This window comes from Toxorhynchites rutilus, chromosome 3, assembly GCF_029784135.1.
Source record: "Toxorhynchites rutilus septentrionalis strain SRP chromosome 3, ASM2978413v1, whole genome shotgun sequence".
Taxonomy (NCBI): domain Eukaryota; kingdom Metazoa; phylum Arthropoda; class Insecta; order Diptera; family Culicidae; genus Toxorhynchites; species Toxorhynchites rutilus.
This window is the reverse complement of record NC_073746.1, coordinates 118,595,139-118,615,450: the sequence shown is the minus strand read 5'-3', so window position 1 is coordinate 118,615,450 and position 20,312 is coordinate 118,595,139. Positions and strand designations below refer to the sequence as shown.

General features: G+C 38.2%; 1 protein-coding gene across 1 annotated transcript; it reads right to left on the bottom strand.

Annotated features, from left to right (window-relative positions):
* Positions 1-200: 200 nt before the first annotated feature.
* On the bottom strand, positions 201-769 carry LOC129779576 (uncharacterized). Its single transcript, XM_055787135.1, has 2 exons — positions 633-769; positions 201-569 (listed from the first exon to the last, which is right to left on the bottom strand). The coding sequence occupies exons 1-2, from the start codon at positions 673-675 to the stop codon at positions 241-243; spliced, it is 372 nt and encodes a 123-aa protein (XP_055643110.1). The 5' UTR covers positions 676-769; the 3' UTR covers positions 201-240.
* Positions 770-20,312: the final 19,543 nt, after the last annotated feature.

The window sequence follows — 20,312 nt, the reverse complement described above, 5'->3', positions numbered from 1 at the left end:
GCAGGTTCATTTTCGTTATTTTGTCCCGCGGGTTTGTTCGTGCGTAACCAAACTCCGCGGCCGGGAGCTGTTTGTGGAGCATGTCTTGAATCGCGAATTTGTGCAGACTCTGGAAAATTGAAAATCCACTCCTCGGAACATATCGGATTACATTGAACGTATTTTTTTTTCGAAGCACACCAAAAAAAAACAGGGGTATCTTATACTGAAACGTATCACTTGCAGTGTTTAATCTCCCCATCATTTTATTGGTGCAGCCTTCCAACGATACACGTAGTGCGATTGGCCCTCCTCCAGAACCAAATAATCCACTCGTCCTCGCTTGGATCCCCGGGCGGATTCGACGTAAGTTACCTCCGAGCGTATGTTGTCATCCACAAGCACCACGTGGTACCAATAGCTGGTTTCGCTCGCGTTTCGGCACGAGTGACCCTCGATCACGGAGAAGTTGAAGTCCCGCCGATTGAACACAGCCTCCAGCGTCGATGACACTCGCTTAGAATGATCCAAATTCGTCAGCTCTTGGTGGGGGAATGGTGATTTGTCGATGCAATTTTTTGCACCCAGCGCTGTAATCAGTTGCAAAGTTGCACACTGCAGTACGTGAGTCTATTTGAATTCCGAATACATACCACTCACCGCCAGCAGCAGCATCACAACCAATAACTTTGACATGATTAATCACTGCGGATTACGTCGTAGCTGAGCTCAATCCGTTCGCATTGGAAGCAGCTTATGTACTGATAAGAACGGAGCGACTTATTTCGTTGTAATACATTTTGTTTTTGATGGCTGCAAAATTTCGTCGTTTACAAACATCCCATACTATTGCCAGGTTCACAAGAACCAGATGGTATTTTTAGAAAAGTGGGTTACGCGATTCATCTTGATTGTGATACGTGTGTCATTCTCATTTTGACGTAGTATTACGTCTTCCGGGAACAGTGCGACAAATTTCAAAACTAAATATTGGTCACATCACCAATAACATCCAATTTTGAGCACAGTTCAACTCAGTCATTTATTGATCAATTTAAGAGATTTTTGCACAAATCGATTTGGGCAATTCCCAACAATAGAATCAATAATAACTATAGCCAATTTTCATAAGGTAATATGTTGAAGCGAGAGCTTCTGATTTTCCGTACATTTATGTAGACAGCAACACATTCCCCTAACACGTGGTCGACTGCGTCGTAAAGGGTGAGTCGATCATTATTGCTACACTTGAGATTGATTGGTGAATCGGTTATAGTTATTGAAATAGAACCGGTTTATTTCAGCTTACAGACGACGGACAAATTTCAGGATGAGTTCGAGTAAAATGCTCCATCAGAGCCTGCATAGCCGATTCTGGTACGTTCTTCTAAAATTTCCTCATCAATTCATTTTCGTCCAGCGCCTCTTCTTAGGTCTACAGAAGTTCATGTTCTATCATGGCCCAGTAGGTTTCAATTGGGCGGAGTTCAGGACAGTTTTGTGGTTTCATGTCCTTCGGCCCAACTCCCACAGAAATAGCCGCATACCACTTCTGAACGGTTTTGGGCTAGTGACATGAAACAAAATCGAGCCAGGGGTTTTTAATCGTGCTGTCTTAAAAACGACAAAAACCGTTTTTGGAGGCACTCAGTTTTGTATATCTCACCGTTTATGGAACCTTTGGTCACGAATAATGCACTTCGTTTGCCACAAGTATATATGGCCTGTCAAATGAGGTACCTCGAAGCGAATTTCGACAGCTTCTTCCGTTTGAAACGGTCATCCACAGCAAACTTTTCCTTACCCGTGAAATGTTTTTGTCCCGACAATTGCTTAAAATCCGCTTTGATGTTAGTCTCATCATCAGTGGCCCAGTCCCTAAATTTCGTAAACAGCTTCTAGTTCATCGGAGAGAGTGAACGAACGGTCGTTCTTTTTTACTGGGCAACAGTTCACATGAACTGCTTATCCAGTTCTGAACGAACTGTGTACGAAGACCGCTGGCTGAACTGTGTATACAGTTCAGTTCAGAACGAACTGTGTACGGTGAACGATGAACTGTGTATACTGTTCAGAATCAGTTCAGAACGAACTGTGTATGGTGATCGGTGTATAAGAGAAAGGCGAGCGAACGAGTGATAGATTAATGCTGCTGCAAGGTAAATTAATGGTAAATTAACGAATGGAAACAAACGATAGCCTCATGAAATAACAAAAATAAGATGTCGGTATTGTCGTTTTCATAAGAAAACGCAATATTTCAGGATACGGTGGTTCTTAAATTGGATTGTTCGATTATTTATCAAATGAAGTTTTAATGTCATATTTTTAAGTCGAGGGTAAATATTTCAGTAAGATATGCGAATCTACCTCTCCAAAATATACAGTTTAAAGCGAAACGATTCAGACAGTCTTTTGGAACAGCATATAAAAATTTGTGTCGCTGATATGAATTGTTTTTATTTTATATCATATTGTCCTCGATAATTTCGAGAAAGTCGTTCGCGTTTTGGTACAGTTTTGCTATAGCAGTTATTGAAATACATCTTAAGAAAAGCAGTGCAACGCTAGTTTGTGCTGAAAAGAATGAATCACGGCTCAAACTAAATCAAAATCAAACTTTCTATTCTGCTGAGATATTTTTAACAAAATTCGGACATATAATTATTTGCTAACAAAAAGCATTTTATGAATGAACAGAACAGTCCTACATAACATCTCACGCTTTTTTATACTTGCTTTGGCATATCCCTCTAATGTACGAAAAAGTGAGTGAACTGTTCAAAAGAACTAGTTCATTTAAGTGAACGGTTGGTCACTGAACGGATCATTAAAGTGAACCGTTTTGCCCATCTCTACTTTCGTGATCGTTTTGCTGATTTTCCTTCATCTCGACCGGAATCTCACTGACAACTGCAAAACTGAGCGAATGTGAACAAACACTATAAAGGGAAACTGAGCAAAATTTTGTTAATTTCGGTCAATTTCAGGTGTTATTGTGTACACCGATGTGAAAAAAACGGAAAGTCTCGAGTTACGTGCGTTCACATTAGAATATATTTTGTTTTCACAATGGTTTTCTGTATTTCTGTATTACTCGCGAGCAAATTACTGTATAACTTATCAAGCAAACGTAATCAAATTTGGCATGTGGAGGTTTAAGGATGCAATAAATGTTTCTATGGTGGTTAGACGCTCCACCCCCCTCTCTAAGGTGGGCGGCCATACAAATGAAACACAAATTTCTTCATTACTCGAGAATTAATCGAGCAAATGAAACCAAATTAGGCATATAGAGGTTTTAGAGTGCAATAAATGTTTCTAAGGTGGTTAGACAATCCTCCTCCCAGTGTTGCTACATATGCAGATTTTTCTGTAATAATACAGATTTTCAGCATGTTTTTTGACCAAGAATCTGTATATACAGTTTACAGATTATTGGATGTCCTTGCAGATTGTATACAGACAAGATAAACTAATTTTTAAACATTTGATCATTTTACGCAACAATTAGGAAACCCAATCAGACTATTCGAACAGTACTGATCTCAACTATTTTCGCTACTCTAAAATGTGTCAAATATAGTGATAGAAATCGTAATTTTTCGCAATATAATGCGAACAAAACAAAAGTTTGAAGCTTTTCGCTTCAGAAGCTGTGAACGCAATAATCGAATCGAAATTATTTGTTAAAATCCGAGCGGGAAGTGCCTTCCCAGCAAACATTCAATCGCATAACAAGCGTATATATAACATCATTTGCCCTAAAATTTGGTTGGCATATAATGCACCTAACTGGCATATGCATGCAAAAGTGGAGGCCATATACATACATGGCAAATGCTTACCGAATTTGTTTGGATGAATATGCAACTTTGACCGGCTATAATAGCGATTATGTTGGAATTGAATTTCGATCTAATATGAATATGAATATATTTATGAATTGTCAAAGCACCAAATACGACTTTTGCCATACTCATATACGATTTATTACAGACATAGAAAAAAAAACAAAATGTTTATTATAACCTCACGAATCGCCATTTTTATATATGAGTATTTATGTTCGTAGAAATAATAATTGATTGATTATATTGGGAGTGGAATATGAATGCATAAAATGACACAGATTGATGTTTGGTGAAAACTGCTCCGATGTGGGTTCGAACTCCTGTCGTCTGGATTATCATCCACCAGCTATCTCGCGCGGCTATCTGAAATTTAATTCAACAGCGGTTAAAACTTTCAAGTGCATCAGCATGTCATTGACATTTCAATATGATGTAATATGTTATTTATTAGGTTCTAATATGATTACTGTTTGCTCCCTTGGCCGAGTGGTTAGCGTCATAGCTAACATGCCGGGTGTTCGGGTTCGATTCCCGTTCTGGTCGGGGGAATTTTTGGTCAAAGAAATTTCCTCCGACTTGATCACGCGTATTCTAGAGCTTGCCACTCAGAATGCATTCAAGGCGTGTTAATTGGCATAGAAATCTCAACTAAGTACTAAAAAAAATGACGCAAGTAATACTACGTTGAGACGGCGGAGTTCCTCTAGGAACGTTAGTGCCATTGAAGAAGAAGAAGAAGAAGATGATTACTGTTTCATGATTTGCTTCAGCATGCAACACAATTTACTGCAGTACTGAATCGATTTAAATTATACGCTTATACGACACATAAACTGCATCAGTGTAATATACGGATTGCGGATTAAATATATTTTACGACAATATACATCATAAAATTGATGTTTATTATACCGAATTGCGACTTAATTTGGTAATGGTATATAAAATCGAGTTTTTACATTTTATGCGATTTCAAATATACACGATACATACTTTGATTGATATTATATGTGATTCTGATTTATTCGGATTTCTTGTAAGACTTGGCACGTGCAAAATTATACGATTTAATGTTTGCTGGGTTAGTACAGTTGTCAAACAATATCAATGCCAAATCCTGCAAGACCATGTTTCAACACCACGACGAAAGTAAGAATTAAATGAATGTTTATATCGCGAAATCAAATGAAATAAACTCTTTCCGTCGGTTCTCTCTAAAATTAATTTTCAAATGTTTTTTTTATATTTTATTCGGCATAATTCTCTATGTATTTAAAACTCTCAATCTAAGATATTACACATTTTTGATCAAATTAGACCTCTGCGAGAGAAAGAATTGTATAGTAAACTTTTTGCATAGCCCTGAAAATTGAGAAATATTCTTATTCAGAAAACCACTAGAAAACTATACCTACCAGTGATCACGAGCTTAAATAGGATAAGCATAATTTATACACTTTACTACAAGTATGCAATTATTACTTCATACTTAAATCTAACGCAATAGTCTTATCAGGTGCAAAACCTGCAATACAGATTCCAATACAGATTTTCTATTTTCTCTACAGATGAAAAAGATTTTTTAGCTCGGAAATACAGATTTCAATGTGACAACATTGCTCCCTCCTCTCTTATGGGGAGCGGCCATACAAATGAAATACAAATTTCTGCCTTACTCGAGAATTAATCAAGCAAATGAAACCAAACCCATTGAAACGAAACACAAATTTCTGCATTGCTCGAGAATCAATCAAGCAAATGAAACCAAATAAGGCATATAGAGGTTTTAGGGTGCAATAAATGATTCTTGGTGGTTAGATACTACTTCCCTTTCTCTTAGGGGGAGCTGCCGTACAAATGAAACACAAATTTCCGCATTACTCGAGAAATAAATCAAGCAAATGAAACCAAATTAGGCATATAGAGTTTTTAGGGTGCGAGAAAAGTTTCTATAGTGGTTAGATACTCCTCCCTCTTCTCTTAGAGGGGGTTCCAGAATAATCTGTATTTATACAGATTTTTCAGACTTTTTGAAACCAAGAATCTGTTGATACAGATTACAGATTTTTTTTGGTTTTCACACAGATTTTCCAAAAGAACGATCAAATGTTAGTTACGCTTTGATATCAATAAGATTTTTCCCAACTCACCAATTTCATTCATATAGCATTCGAATCAGTCTGAATAAGAGTCATTTTGGCATTCATATGTAGTGAATAGTACTGCTTTCTCATGTTCAATCTTAGACGAAAAGATACTAAAGTCTGCGTCATCGACTGGCCTTACAATAAATGAATAACACTGCTTATCTTTTTCCTACTAAAGCACAGTGAATACGAATTTTTACGTGGATACCATCAACATCGTCAAATTTATAAAATGCTAAGATTATGATTCAAGATTGAACTTATAAATTTAACTCTTTGTGGTCATATTAAATTTCGACATGTGTGTCGTACTGGTCGCTAATTTTTTTCACATGATAAAGCAGTGCTATATAACTTTGTGAAATTATGAAAGATGAACAAGATTCCTTAATTATTTTGTAAACTTCTGATAAGGATTTACTAAATAATGTTTTTATGTTTATTATCGAAAATATTTGCTATAATTCTTCTTCGTGTGATATCTTTCGCATGTAACACAAAATAATTAGTTTGGCGTGCCTTTTATCTTTTTGTTTGAACATACAGAACAATGTTCTTTACATCTACACAGTGCCGCAATACATGGAGTTTTCCATTAATCCTTTCCTCAAGCATGGATGACAACTTTTGTTTATACTGAGTACGGTTATCTTTTATTCATAGTAGCACCGTTTTGGTTCGTGGATAAGTTCACAAGACGTTAAAATTCGTTTAGAAAAAGTTTGAACTGATACATTGTTGCATAAATTATAATACATATTAGTATACTGCTTTGCTGTGGTGGCTGAAAGCAGACAAACTACCACAAAGGGTTTATACAGATTTTCTAAGAAAAAACACTGATAAAAGATTGTTTGAGACCAAAACACAGATTTTTTATGGCAATTCTGAGTATGGGTATTGCCATACAAATGAAGCATACAATTCTTCATAATTCAAGAACTAATCAAGCAAACGAAACCAAATTTGTCAGGTGGAGGTTTTAAGGGGCAAGAAACATTTCTAAGGTGGCTCAACAATCCTCCCACCTTTCTAAAGGGGAGCTGCCATAGATATGAAACATAAATTTCTGCATAACTCGAGAACTAATCAAGGAAATGGAACCAAATTTTTCATATGGAGGTTTTAGGGTGCGATAAATGTTTTTATGGTTGTTAGTTCATTTGATGTTTGCGCTAACAAAATTGTTTTTTGTTCGAAAGTGGAAATGATTTTATTGTGATAAAACGCACTCCTATATCTTTTTCTATCTTTTTCTATCTATATGTTTCGGTGCGTGTTTATTCACCAGAGCGCATGTGTATACAAGAAGTGAGAGTTCAATTGAGTGCCGAAAACTTGTTTCACATTAGCACCGCGTTGCATTCTGAAGACTGGTTTTAAGCACAAAAAATGTTAGAGAAATATATCATTTAATGGTACATATTATAGTATATATGGTACGATGGATTTAATATGCGTAATATGCGTAAAGCGCCCCATACACGCACAATACTATTGTACGAATTTATTGACATTACTATTCAAGGTTGTTCACAGACGTACAATATTATGGCGTCACAGCCATATTTGTGCAATTAAATTGAATCATTCGGGGATGATATTGAAGTCGGTCCTGAATATTGTACAAGGTTGGCTACTGATGTTCAATATTTCATCGCAAGTACTTGTTGGAACCTGACACTTGATATGCCATAATGCCGGAAGTGAACGATTAGTCTCAATAAACTCGAGAATAAAATTCCCGTCGGCGTTTCTGATGGCCATCGCGACACACGCGTCCTTGAAAAACAGCCTGTGAATTTTTTTGGGATAACACTCATTTTATACCCGAGAGGAAGTAAATGTAAACATGAGCTTTGACATTAACTGACACCATATTGCACAACGTCACACATAGATCATGCGATATTGTAAGCGTTGCACAATAAATATCTAAATTTTTTGGTATCATACAATATATTCATTCGCTATCCAACTCTTGACGAGTAAAGTTCAGTGTCGGTATTGTGCGTTGCCACTTTTGCTATTGTGCTATTGGTACGAGTGAACGTCATTGCTGTCCGCTTTCGACCTGACCATTTGTGAAGTGGAACGAAGGAACAAAGGAAGCAGCTCTCTTGCAGCGAGCCGGATTGCGGCTGTTGAACTGATTCGGCATAACGGGATCGCCATCGCGTGACTGTCGCAAACGGGATTCATCATCACGTGGCTGCGTAAGCTATTCTTGCGCTATTGTGTTGTCTCCGTAGCGCGTAGCCTCTGTCTCTCCCTGATTAGGGCAGTAGAGCGCATTATTGGAACAACTTATATATTAAGGTACACATATTTATTATTAATATTATTATTCAATTCATTTGTTCATTGTTTGATATTATTATCATAATTTTTTTTTGCTATTTTTTTTAAGATTATTGTTAAAATCAATAATAATTTAGAAATAAGACAGACATTTTTTTGAATGGAGAATAGTGGAGGATCTCCAGAGATGGAGATCTCCGATAATGAATCTCATACAAGATCTGGGAAAAAACATAAACGAGTCCCTCATAAGGAAGATAATTCTTCTGGGGACGAATCCGCTCATCCTACCAAGCCCCCCTCTAAGAAAATTGCAAGCCTCCCTTCTCAACCCACTGTTACTTCCACTCCCCCTCTCCCATCATCGATTTCGCTTCCCCCTTCTGATGCTTCCGATCCAACCCAATCCTCGTCCTCGTCCTCATCCTCATCCTCGTCCTCGTCTTCCCCCTCTGTTGTCTCCGCTCCACGTGTCAGAGTTTATCCAGAAGATGCACCTGGAACTGGCCCTTGGGTTGTTTTCCTCCGGCCAAAACCGAAAGGAAAAAACCTTAACGTGATTCAGATCATGAAAGATCTGGCCAGATACACTTCTGTATCTGAAATTCGCAGGGTTAGACCGAACAAATTGCGAGTTGTCGTGAATGAACGGAAACACGCAAACGAGATTGTTGCTGATCAACATTTAACTCTCGAATATCGAACATTTATACCCTCCCATAACGTAGAAATTGAGGGGGTGATAACTGAAACGGGTCTGACGAGCGAACAAATAAAAGCAGAAGGAAAAGGCAAGTTCAAGAAGCTCCCCTCAATGGAAGTGAAAATCTTGGACTGTCGCCAACTCGGGAAACTTTCCCATGATGGGGACCAAACTAAATTTACGCCGTCCGACTCGTTTCGAGTCACCTGGTGCCGCCCTCCCTGACTACGTTATGGTGGACAAATTGAGACTACCTGTGCGACTCTTCGTGCCAAAGCCCATGACTTGCAACAAATGCAAGTCAGTTGGTCACACTTCGGATTATTGTGCCAACAAGGAGCGCTGTGCCACTTGCGGAGAGCAACATGAGGGGAAATCCTGCAGTGCGACTGAGCATAAATGTCCATATTGCGGGGGATCCCCACACGAGCTCTCAGTTTGTGAAAATTACAAGAGTCGCTGGGAGAAACAGAAGCGCTCTTTGAAGGAACGCTCGAAACGCACTTTTGCGGATATTTTAAAGGGCGCTTCTCCACTGGCCCAACAACAACAACCAATCAACACACAAAATGTCTTCGCCACGTTGCCCGTTGACGAAATAGAAGCGGACACAGCTAACGGGGGCACACCGTTCATTTTCCAAGGGAATCCCCGGCGCAAAAATGTGACCACTCCCAAAGTTCAAGGACAAGCCCCTCCGGTGATACCCCCTGTTAGCATGCCTAAAAAATCGAGTGCAGCGGACAAGCAAAATCAGGTTCCTCCTGGTTTCCGTGGGAATAATTCACCTTCGAATGGCCCAGCACTCGAGGGGACATCAAAAACCCCAACTGTCCCTATTTTTCCGTCCAGTTCAACTTCCCAATCGGGATTTATAAAGTTGTCTGACCTTTTGGACCAAATCTTCAAGTGTTTTAATGTTTCCGACTCCATCAGAACCCTTGTCATCTCAATGCTTTCAGTATTAAAGACAATTTTGCAACAATTGATGCAAACATGGCCCCTCCTTGCAATGATTATCTCTCTTGATGTCTAATTCAAATAGAGAGGTCGGAGATATCACTGTTTTACAGTGGAATTGTCGTAGTCTTATCCCTAAATTGGATACATTCAAATTTTTAATTCATAACTACAATAGTGATGTTTTTGCTCTGTCCGAAACTTGGCTTTCTTCGCGAGATGATATCTCTTTCCACGATTTTAATATTATACGCTTGGACCGTGATGACAGATACGGAGGGGTGCTTTTGGGGATCAATAAGTGCCACTCATTTTTTAGAATTGACCTTCCACCTATTGGAGGGATCGAAGCTGTTGCTTGTCATGCAAACATCAGAGGCAAAGACCTCTGTATTGTCAGCTTGTATTGGCCTCCGAGAGCTGCGGTTAGCCGCAAACAACTTGATGACATGTGCTCACTCCTTCCTGAGCCACGATTGATCTTGGGAGACTTCAACTCTCACGGAACTGCCTGGGGGGAACAGTACGACGACAATCGTTCATTGTTGATATATGACCTTTGTAATAACTTCAATATGACCGTTTTGAACGATGGGGAAACAACACGTGTGCCTAAACCTCCTGCTAACCCAAGTGCTCTTGACCTCTCGCTTTGCTCGAATTCACTATCGTTAGATTGCAAGTGGAATGTAATCCAGGACCCCAACGGTAGTGATCACTTGCCAATCAAAATTTCCATCACCATTGGGTCGAATTCTTCCGAATCTATAAACATGGCATATGACCTCACAAGACACATTGACTGGAAAAAATATGCGGACGCGATTGCTCTAGCCATCAATTCCAGAGATGGTTTACCTCCATTGGAGGAGTATAACTTCCTTTCTCGTTTGATATATGACAGCGCGGTTCGCGCTCAAACGAAACCCATCCCAGGTTCCACCATTTCCCGAAGGCCTCCCAATCTATGGTGGGATAGCCAACGTTCCAAGCTTTATGTAGAAAAATCGAATGCATTTAAAGCTTTTCGGAAACGTGCTTATTGGCGAAATTTCGTGGGAGGTTTGTCACGAGAAACGTCAATGAAAAAATTATGGAAAGTGGCTCGAAACATGAGAAATCGCTCTTCAACGAATGAAAGCGAAGAATATTCACATCGATGGATTTTTAATTTTGCACGGAAGGTTTGTCCTGATTCCGCTCCTGTGCAAAAAATTGTTCGAGATATACCACAAGGTAGGTGCGATCTTGATTCCGAGTTTTCGATGGTAGAATTCTCTCTTGCTCTGCTCTCATGTAACAATTCTGCTCCGGGATCGGATAGAATTAAGTTCAACTTGCTGAAAAACCTCCCTGATGTGGCAAAACATCGCTTGTTGAATTTATTCAATCGGTTTCTGGAGAATAATATTGTTCCAGATGATTGGAGACAAGTACGAGTTATAGCTATTCAAAAACCCGGAAAACCCGCGTCCAACTTCAATTCGTACCGCCCAATAGCAATGCTGTTTTGTATACGGAAATTGTTGGAGAAAATGATCTTGTTTCGCCTTGATCGATGGGTTGAAACGAATGGCCTACTCTCAGATACACAATATGGGTTCCGCAGGGGCAAGGGGACGAATGATTGTCTTGCGTTGCTTCTTCAGAAATTCAAATGGCTTACGCCGAAAAAAACAAATGGCTTCAGTATTCTTGGACATAAAGGGGGCCTTCGATTCTGTTTCAATAAAGGTTTTGTCGGACAAATTACACTCTCGGGGTCTGCCGCCTCTATTGAATAATATGTTATATAACTTGCTTTGTGAGAAACATTTGAACTTTTCTCACGGAGATTCGGCAGTAAGTCGGGTCTCTTACATGGGCCTCCCCCAGGGCTCATGTTTAAGCCCCCTTTTGTACAACTTCTATGTAAGCGACATCGACAATTGCCTTACACAAAATTGCAGCCTAAGACAACTTGCAGATGATGGAGTGATGTCTGTCGTAGGACCAAACGAATCCGACCTGCAAGGACCCTTACAAGATACTTTGAACAATTTTTCAACCTGGGCCATTGGGCTAGGGATCGAATTCTCCACGGAGAAAACAGAGATGGTGGTTTTTTCTAGGAAGCATAGACCAGCAAAACCAAAGCTTCAACTTTTGGGTAAACCGATCACTCATGCTATGTCATTCAAGTATCTTGGGGTCTGGTTCGACTCCAAATGTACTTGGGGGGCCCATATTAGGTATCTGAGTAAAAAATGCCAACAAAGAATAAACTTTCTCCGTACAATTACCGGCACCTGGTGGGGAGCCCACCCAGAAGATCTTATAATGTTGTATCGAACAACTATTCTCTCAGTGATGGAGTATGGCAGTTTCTGTTTTCAATCAGCTGCCAAAACACACCTCATTAAACTCGAGCGAATACAGTATCTTTGTCTCCGTATCGCGTTGGGATGTATGCCCTCAACGCATACCATGAGTCTCGAGGTTTTGGCAGGCCTACTCCCACTAAAAGATCGCTTCAATTTATTATCTCTTCGGTTCTTCATCCGGTGTAAGGTCATGAACCCATTGGTGATCGGAAATTTTGAGCAGCTGATCGAGCTAAATTTTCACTCCGGATTCATGAGTTCATATCATGAATTCATCTCCATGCAGGTTGATCCTTCTTCGTATATTCCCAACCGTGTTTGTTTCCCTGACTACATCAATTCCTCTGTGCATTTTGATCTGTCCATGAAGCAAGATATCCATGGATATTCAGATTACCAACGATCGAGGATCGCTCCAACGATCTTCGATGAAAAGTATGGGGGTATCAATTGTGATAATATGTACTTTACTGATGGGTCCACTATAAACGAGTCCACAGGATTTGGAGTGTTCAACGAATTTTTTAGCACCTCATACAGTCTTCAGAATCCTTGCTCAGTGTATATTGCTGAATTGGCAGCAATTCATTGGGCGCTGGACAGCGTCGCCTCACGACCTGTTGAACACTATTACATTGTAACGGATAGTCTTAGCTCTGTCGAAGCTATCCGTTCAGTGAGGCCGGAAAAGCACTCGCCGTACTTCCTTGAGAGAATACGAGAAATTTTGAGTGCTTTATCCAGACGCTGTTATGTCATTACCTTTGTGTGGGTCCCTTCTCATTGCTCAATTCCGGGTAATGAGAGGGCTGACTCATTAGCAAAGGTAGGTGCGATTTAGGGCGACATTTATCAGCGTCAAATCGCCTTCAATGAATTTTATTCTTTAGTCCGCAAAAATACCATAGTTAACTGGCAACGCAAGTGGAATGAAGATGAATTGGGCCGGTGGTTTCACTCGATTATCCCTAAGGTTAGCCTCAAACCGTGGTTCAAAAGTCTGGAATTGAGTCGGGACTTTATTCGCACCTTCTCCCGACTCATGTCCAATCACTGTTCGTTAGATGCACTACTCTTCCGTTTCAATCTTGCCAGCAGCAATCTCTGCGTTTGTGGCCAAGGTTATCACGACATCGAGCACATTGTTTGGTCGTGCGAGGTGTATCTGGTCGCCAGATCGAATTTAAAAAACTCCCTTCGGGCCCGAGGAAGACAGCCCAATGTGCCGGTGAGAGATGTGTTGGCTCGGTTAGACCTTGATTACATGTCCCATATATATTTTTTCCTTAAAGCTATAGATCTTCGTGTGTGATTGCCCCTACATCCTTATACCCTCCTTTCCTTCCTTTGCGGGTAATTCGTCCCCTTGCTATAAATAGTAGAATAAGTTGAAATGTAAATACACTATAGATATACGAATAGATTTATAAATTGAGTGTTCATCAACATTGTTACAATTTCCTTATATCCCATCCTTCTCCTAAAAATATGTCACCCTCCTAAACTCGAGTACACCGCGAGTAATCGGTTTTCCACCTTACTAACCATAGATGTAAGAATATTGTTTATATATATAGTTTTAAAATTATATTTAAGAATTCGGCTCCTTTAAACTTAAGTAACTGAGCCTGTAAAAATAAACGAATTAAAAAAAAAATACAATATATTGTACAACATTTCAATATCTGAAACACACCCTCAATATTATTTCACAACCACCTATGTTGTGCAATAATATTGTTGATGTATTGATCGCGTATTATGCGTTTGAAATCTTTAAAATTTTTCGTAACATGCCTTAATTTAAAATTCGTTTACATTTTCCCCCTCCCTATCAAAGACGTAGTTCTACGACAAAAGCAATTATTCCTAATATTCACAAGAGGCACCCTTGAATGCCTCTAGGCACAGATCTACTTTTTTCATTGTGATTTGATAATAAACAATGGAGTAATATATAAGAGATAAAAGAATAGTGCTTTTATAAAGTAGTGGCACCTAACTAGTTTGAACAATACATTCATACACATAATTTCGGACATCCACTGTTACCGTTTCAAGACTAAATGATTCCGATATTCATATTTCATCTTTGAAATATAAAATAATCAATGGATTTGCGCGTAATGAGCGGAAAAACGATGTTTTTACATAAATTCTTTTCGGAGATTCAAAAACTGTAAAAAAAATATGTTTGTCAGGTTTAGTCCTGTGTTTTGCTAGTTGCTAATCTTATTGAGTCTTTACACTTGGAAGTTCTATCGTTTCCATTCTACCATAGCACGAATGTTTTTTTTTCAAACACGTTTTAAATTCGGCTCCATTCTTTCAAATGCAATGTTTCATATCCCGAACATTTCAATTTCATATCTAAAGTTGTCTTTTTCATATATTCCCGTTTTAGAGGGGAGCGAAAATCTAAAATAATAAAAAGCAGATGGTTTTAATGTTTCACTTCTTTTCCGACAGTATGTTTTTTTTTCCTATCCATCTCCTCACTCCCAATATTCTGTTGGATACGTTCTGCTTCAACATTCTTCTTTCCCCATTCTATCTTCCATGCTGGTTTAAGTCTAGGGCCTTCGTCGCTCATGAAGTCATCGTTCACACTCGGAAACTTTTCCGGCGGTTGACTTATCCGTTTTTTTGTCCTATCCAGTTTTCAGACAATTTTGCCATAGGGAGTTTTGGATATTATAGCAACGCTGGGCAGATAGAACACTCTTTAACATGAACCGACTATCGAAATTCGCTATGTTTCGTTTAATTTCAGTTTCAGAACGACGGAAACTCAGACAGCAGCTGAGGGGAAACTTGGTAAAATTCTTCGCGTTAAACCGGAGACAGTTCTGTAATATTTGCCCAGGAGATAGTCTAATGAATCGGGGCGAGCGAGGAAAACCACAAAAAGGCGTACACGGACAAATTTTACTCTTTACTCTTTGTTACATTTAAATTTTCACTGCTTAGGAACTTAATTTATGGTCCGGAGGTGGAACATGGATGAAAACGGTGTTCAAATTACTAATGTTAGATTTATCTTTTTATTCTTGTTGACGGTATATCAGATAAAATATTCAATTCCGCACGGATTCTCAGTGGCAAAAATTTCAGCTATTAAAATTTCTAAAACAAGTCGCGTAGGAATAATTTTCTCTGTGGACAGTTTTGAATTTGTACATCGAACCCACCCTTCGATTGACTTTTGAACCGGAACAAACCAATGCTAAACACTTGGCTGTCGCGGAATCGCGCAGTTCGAGCGATGTTCACCTAACCACGTAAGCATCGAATGGATTCGCTAGTTCTCCACCATTAGCAACCGAACGACCGAAAGAGGGGACGACTTTTAACATCTGTTCCGTGACGTTGGTTTTCGGTGAGCTCTTCTCAGTGCCCCCCGCAAAAATGTGTGGGTGTGTGTATGTATGTGCAGCATTGCCACAAAAAGCCGTGACGATGTGGTGAACAGCTTGGAAAGGGTGGTGGCGGTGGTTGCTAGCAGAATTGTAGTACTTGTTGGAAATAAATTTGTTATTTTCCAGCCAAAACGAGCAAATGAGGCGTAACTCGACATTACCCACTATCAAGTGCTGCGGGGAGAAGTGACGCCATCGGTGTGAGCACTGTTACTGTGAGTGTGTGTATGTTGAAAACAAATAAATATATCGTTACATGATAATGACATTCCGCGTTTCTGGAGGATTTAGCTCGGAATGAAAAATGGTCCTGCCAGACAGTTGATAATTTACTGCCCGTCGGAGACTGTGCAGCTTCGGTTGGGGGTTGATATTAAAACTAACGAGAGTATAGTATCGACGCTAGCGGGAAATTTTATGTTCAATGGAAATTTATCGTGTCCAGGAAAAAAACTGAGATGTGTGTTATGTTGCAACAACATGAACTATGAATATTTCTGAAAAAGTCGAATATTTCAGCCCTGTCGAAGACTGTAATCGGTCGAACCTTCGGTACAATCAAAGCGTTCAATACAGGTAGAACGACATTTAAAGATTGCTGTCTAGATTAATTTTGAGCGACTGTGGAGTAGTGTCAAAGAGAGTTTACAAAACAAATGTGGGTGATAATTTTATGTTTATCTGATTGAGAGTTACTCGAATAATATTATTTCTAATTAAAAAGGCACTACTCTCACAAATGTAGAGAAAAAACGAACGGACAAAGTAAAGATATTTTACTATCTATCCAGCAAACATTAAACCGCATAACCAACATATATACAGCACCATTCCTCCAATATTCCTCCAATAGACGAGATATTTTTTAACCTGAGAAGGTCACAGAGAAGAAAATGAATCTTGCTGTGTCATACTCATAAAATGATGTGATATGTTCACAATTACAATCTAATATGATTTTCTGATAGATGATTTTCCTCAAATATATACAGCCATTCCATGTCACACCGATATAGTGGTTCTCAGATTTTCGTCAGAAGTGGTAATTTTGTTCTTTATCGCAAAACCTTAGAGACGTTTTTTTTATTTTTTCCTTAGGGTGACCATTTTCATTTTAGGGTGGTCCAGAAAATCAACTTTTTCCTCTTTTTTTTATAAAATCACTTTTTTTTAAAAATCATAACTTTTGAACCACTGAACCGATTTAGATAATCGACATATCAAATTGAAGGCAATGAGCTTTTTATTGATCCTTTTATTAACAAATATTGAACATTTTCGATTGATTGATTGTAGTCGTTTTTTGTTGGTTTGATGGCTTTGGAATAGAGGACGCTCTATTTTTTGTATTTTTTCATGAAAGCTGAGTATTTTTTACAGAGATGTGATTTTTTTCATTTTGAAGTTATGAATTTTCAAATTTAACGGATGGTTGAAAAAATCAAACATTTAACCCATTTTCCAAAAAATCCTTTTTTGAAAAAATCATAACATTTGAACAATTGGACCAATTCAGATGATCGACATACAGTGGAACACCGATTATCCGCGAGCGGATGATCCGCGGTGTGGATTATTCGCGACAGCAATTTCCATAGTTGATCAATCGACCTTCTCGGAATTTGTCTGGGAGTGGTAGACCCATGCTGTTTTGTTTTAATCGTGGTTTACATATTATTTAGCCACTAGTGTACACGACCTTATAGATGGATAGTTTCATAATTCCTGTATTGATAAAACATAGTTTTCATGCTGAAACACCTTTATTTCGTGTTTGCATTTCGTTTTTAGTCCTATATTGCATTATCCGCGATTTTAGTTATTCGCGATGAGCTAGCCCGACTATTCCGCGCATAATCGGGGTTCTACTGTATCAAATTGACGCTAATGATCTAGTTTTCGTTGAAAAAATATTAAATTTGCGGAAAATTTGGATTTTCGTTTTTGTATTGATTGCGTTAGTTTTTCATAGTTTTCTCGGTTAAAGATAGAGGACACTATATTTTTTATATTTTTTCTTGAAAGCTGAGTTTCTTCAACGTTATATATTCTGAAATCAAAGATGTGTCTTTTTCAGTTTTTGAGTTATGATTTTTCAGATTTAACTTGTTCTTAGTATTAGTTCAATATTTCTATGCAACTAGACTAGATATATGCGACTAGAATCCAATTTCTTCGCAAGTGTAATATTTTATTCAAAAAAGACTCGTTACTTCAGTTCAATGTGTTGATTATCGAAATCGGATCAGTAGTTCAAAAGTTATGAATTTTCGAATAAACTAATTTTTGGAAAAAAGGTGAAAAAACTAGTTTTTAGGACCACCCTAAGATGGAAATAAGCTCCCTAATGAAAAAATATGGATCTTATATTTTGCGATAAAGAACAAATCTGCCACTTTTGACGAAAATCTGAGAACCACTATATCGGTTTCACATGGAATGACTGTATATTAGGGTGCCAATGAAAATGGTCATCTCTAATTTCAAAAAGTTACCCCATAAAAAATGTTCACCACCGCGAAAAAACGAATATCAGCTCGACCGGATTTAAGGGAGAGTGGCCCAAGGCGGTCAAAGTTTGAGTTTTTTGTAAATTGAAAAATCACCCAAGGGGAGAGTAAAGGAAATCGGGGTTTTCGAAAAAAAAAAATTTTATGTCAAATGTCTTTAAATTGCATGAAACGTCGAGATCTAGTGTCATCTCGAAAAAAAAAATTTCTCAAAAATCGACACTCTGAGACTTTTTGGTTTTTGGTGAACATTTTCTATAGGGTAACTTTTTGAAATTTTAAGGTCGATTTTTTCCCATATATTCATTGGCACCCTACTGTATATATCAGGGGTGGCCAAACTTTTGAGCATTGCGGCGACTAATTGTTCAAATGTTGGGCTGCGGTCTACCAACGTTGACTGTATCAAAAAATTATTAGAAAATGAATTTAGTACTAGAAGATAGAACAAAGTTTTAATGTTTATACTCGCGCGCTAAATCATAACTCGTATAATCCGTGAGTGTCTCTGTAATTTTTCTATTGTGTATTTTTAGGCGTTATTGGTATTTATTTAAAGTAAAAACAATATAGTTAAATGAAAAAAAATCCAGAAAATATTTTTTTTCTTCATCCAGCTTCTTCATTGCAACTTCATTGATTTTCGGTCTGTGAGACCGTATGCTAGTTAATTAAAGATAAATCATAGGTCATACTAATAAAAACATAATGATAAATTATTCTATAAAATAGAATTTATATGGCCAGGCTAGTTTCAGAGAACAGTCTTTCACTGTAACTGTCACTTTCTTCTGCAAGGAGCTGAAAGATAAACTCATCATCATCATCATCATCAATCGAGGGTACTGCTTAGATTTTGATGACCACCAAACGCAAGGAACGGGATTGCGATCGATTCGAAATGTTTTCGCATAATAATCGATTTCGTCAGTAATGTATTTTTTTTTTTTTGAAACTGACTATAGACTATATAAATAGTTCCTTATTTTTATGTAGAAATGCGTTTATCACACCCTAAAATTTAAACTTTTATTTGCTTCATGCACACATGCAGTTTATCCCAGTTTCGCATTTGCAAATAAAAAGCCGAATATCCGGCCATCCGCCCTCGAAGTTTGCCGGACATTCGGTATCCGGTCAAACTGCTATCCGTTTCATCACTAACATGAACTATCTATCGTAAATATTGACCCTTATTATTTGAATTGAATTGAACGGTCAATTCGATCCCTATAACTATAACACCGAGCAAGTATTCGTATTTTGAAAATCGATAAAATCTCATCGAATCGAGTTCTTTCTCGAACGTCATTTGTTGCGAATTACATATTTCGAAATATTGTCGAAATGTTTCCCAAGTTCAGAATTTTCAATTGGTCATTTAACAAATGGTAAACAAATGGAGGAAAAATTGTAGAAATTGTTCCTAGTGGCAATTTTTTTTGTTTTATTACAAGTTATGGTCGAACAACTGGATGTGTCAATATAAAATAACTAACAATCTGAGCAAAAACATGAAAACGGAATTTTAATAAAGAAATATCTACTCTTACAACTAATATGTTTTATTGAGGTTAACATGAACACCATATAAAATGATCACGGCAAAATATGGAGGGATAATTTTTCCATTGCGAAATCGGTAGACCGCGGACTACCGTTTCGACATCCCTGACATCCCCCATATATACTAGAGTGCCAAAGGATGTATGGGAAAAAAGTGACCCTCGAATTTTCAAAGCAAACTTGATTAAAAATGTTGATTCTCACTTTAAGTGCTTTGAGGCACCCCTAAATCATGTCCGTTTGAGCTGAAACTTTGGTAATTTTTTTGGCCAATAAACAAAATGTACATGGTCGGTTTTTGAAATTCGATGATGATTTTTTTCCATACATCCATTGCCACCCTAATATACATACATGATGCCAATTAGACCGATTTTACGATAGTGTATATCAACCATACTCAACCTGCGGCCCGCGGTTGCCTCGCCTGGCCTGTTACTATTTCGTATGGGTAACAATCAAGAAGACTTAAGAAATAATCTAAGAAACATCAGATGAGAATAATGGGAC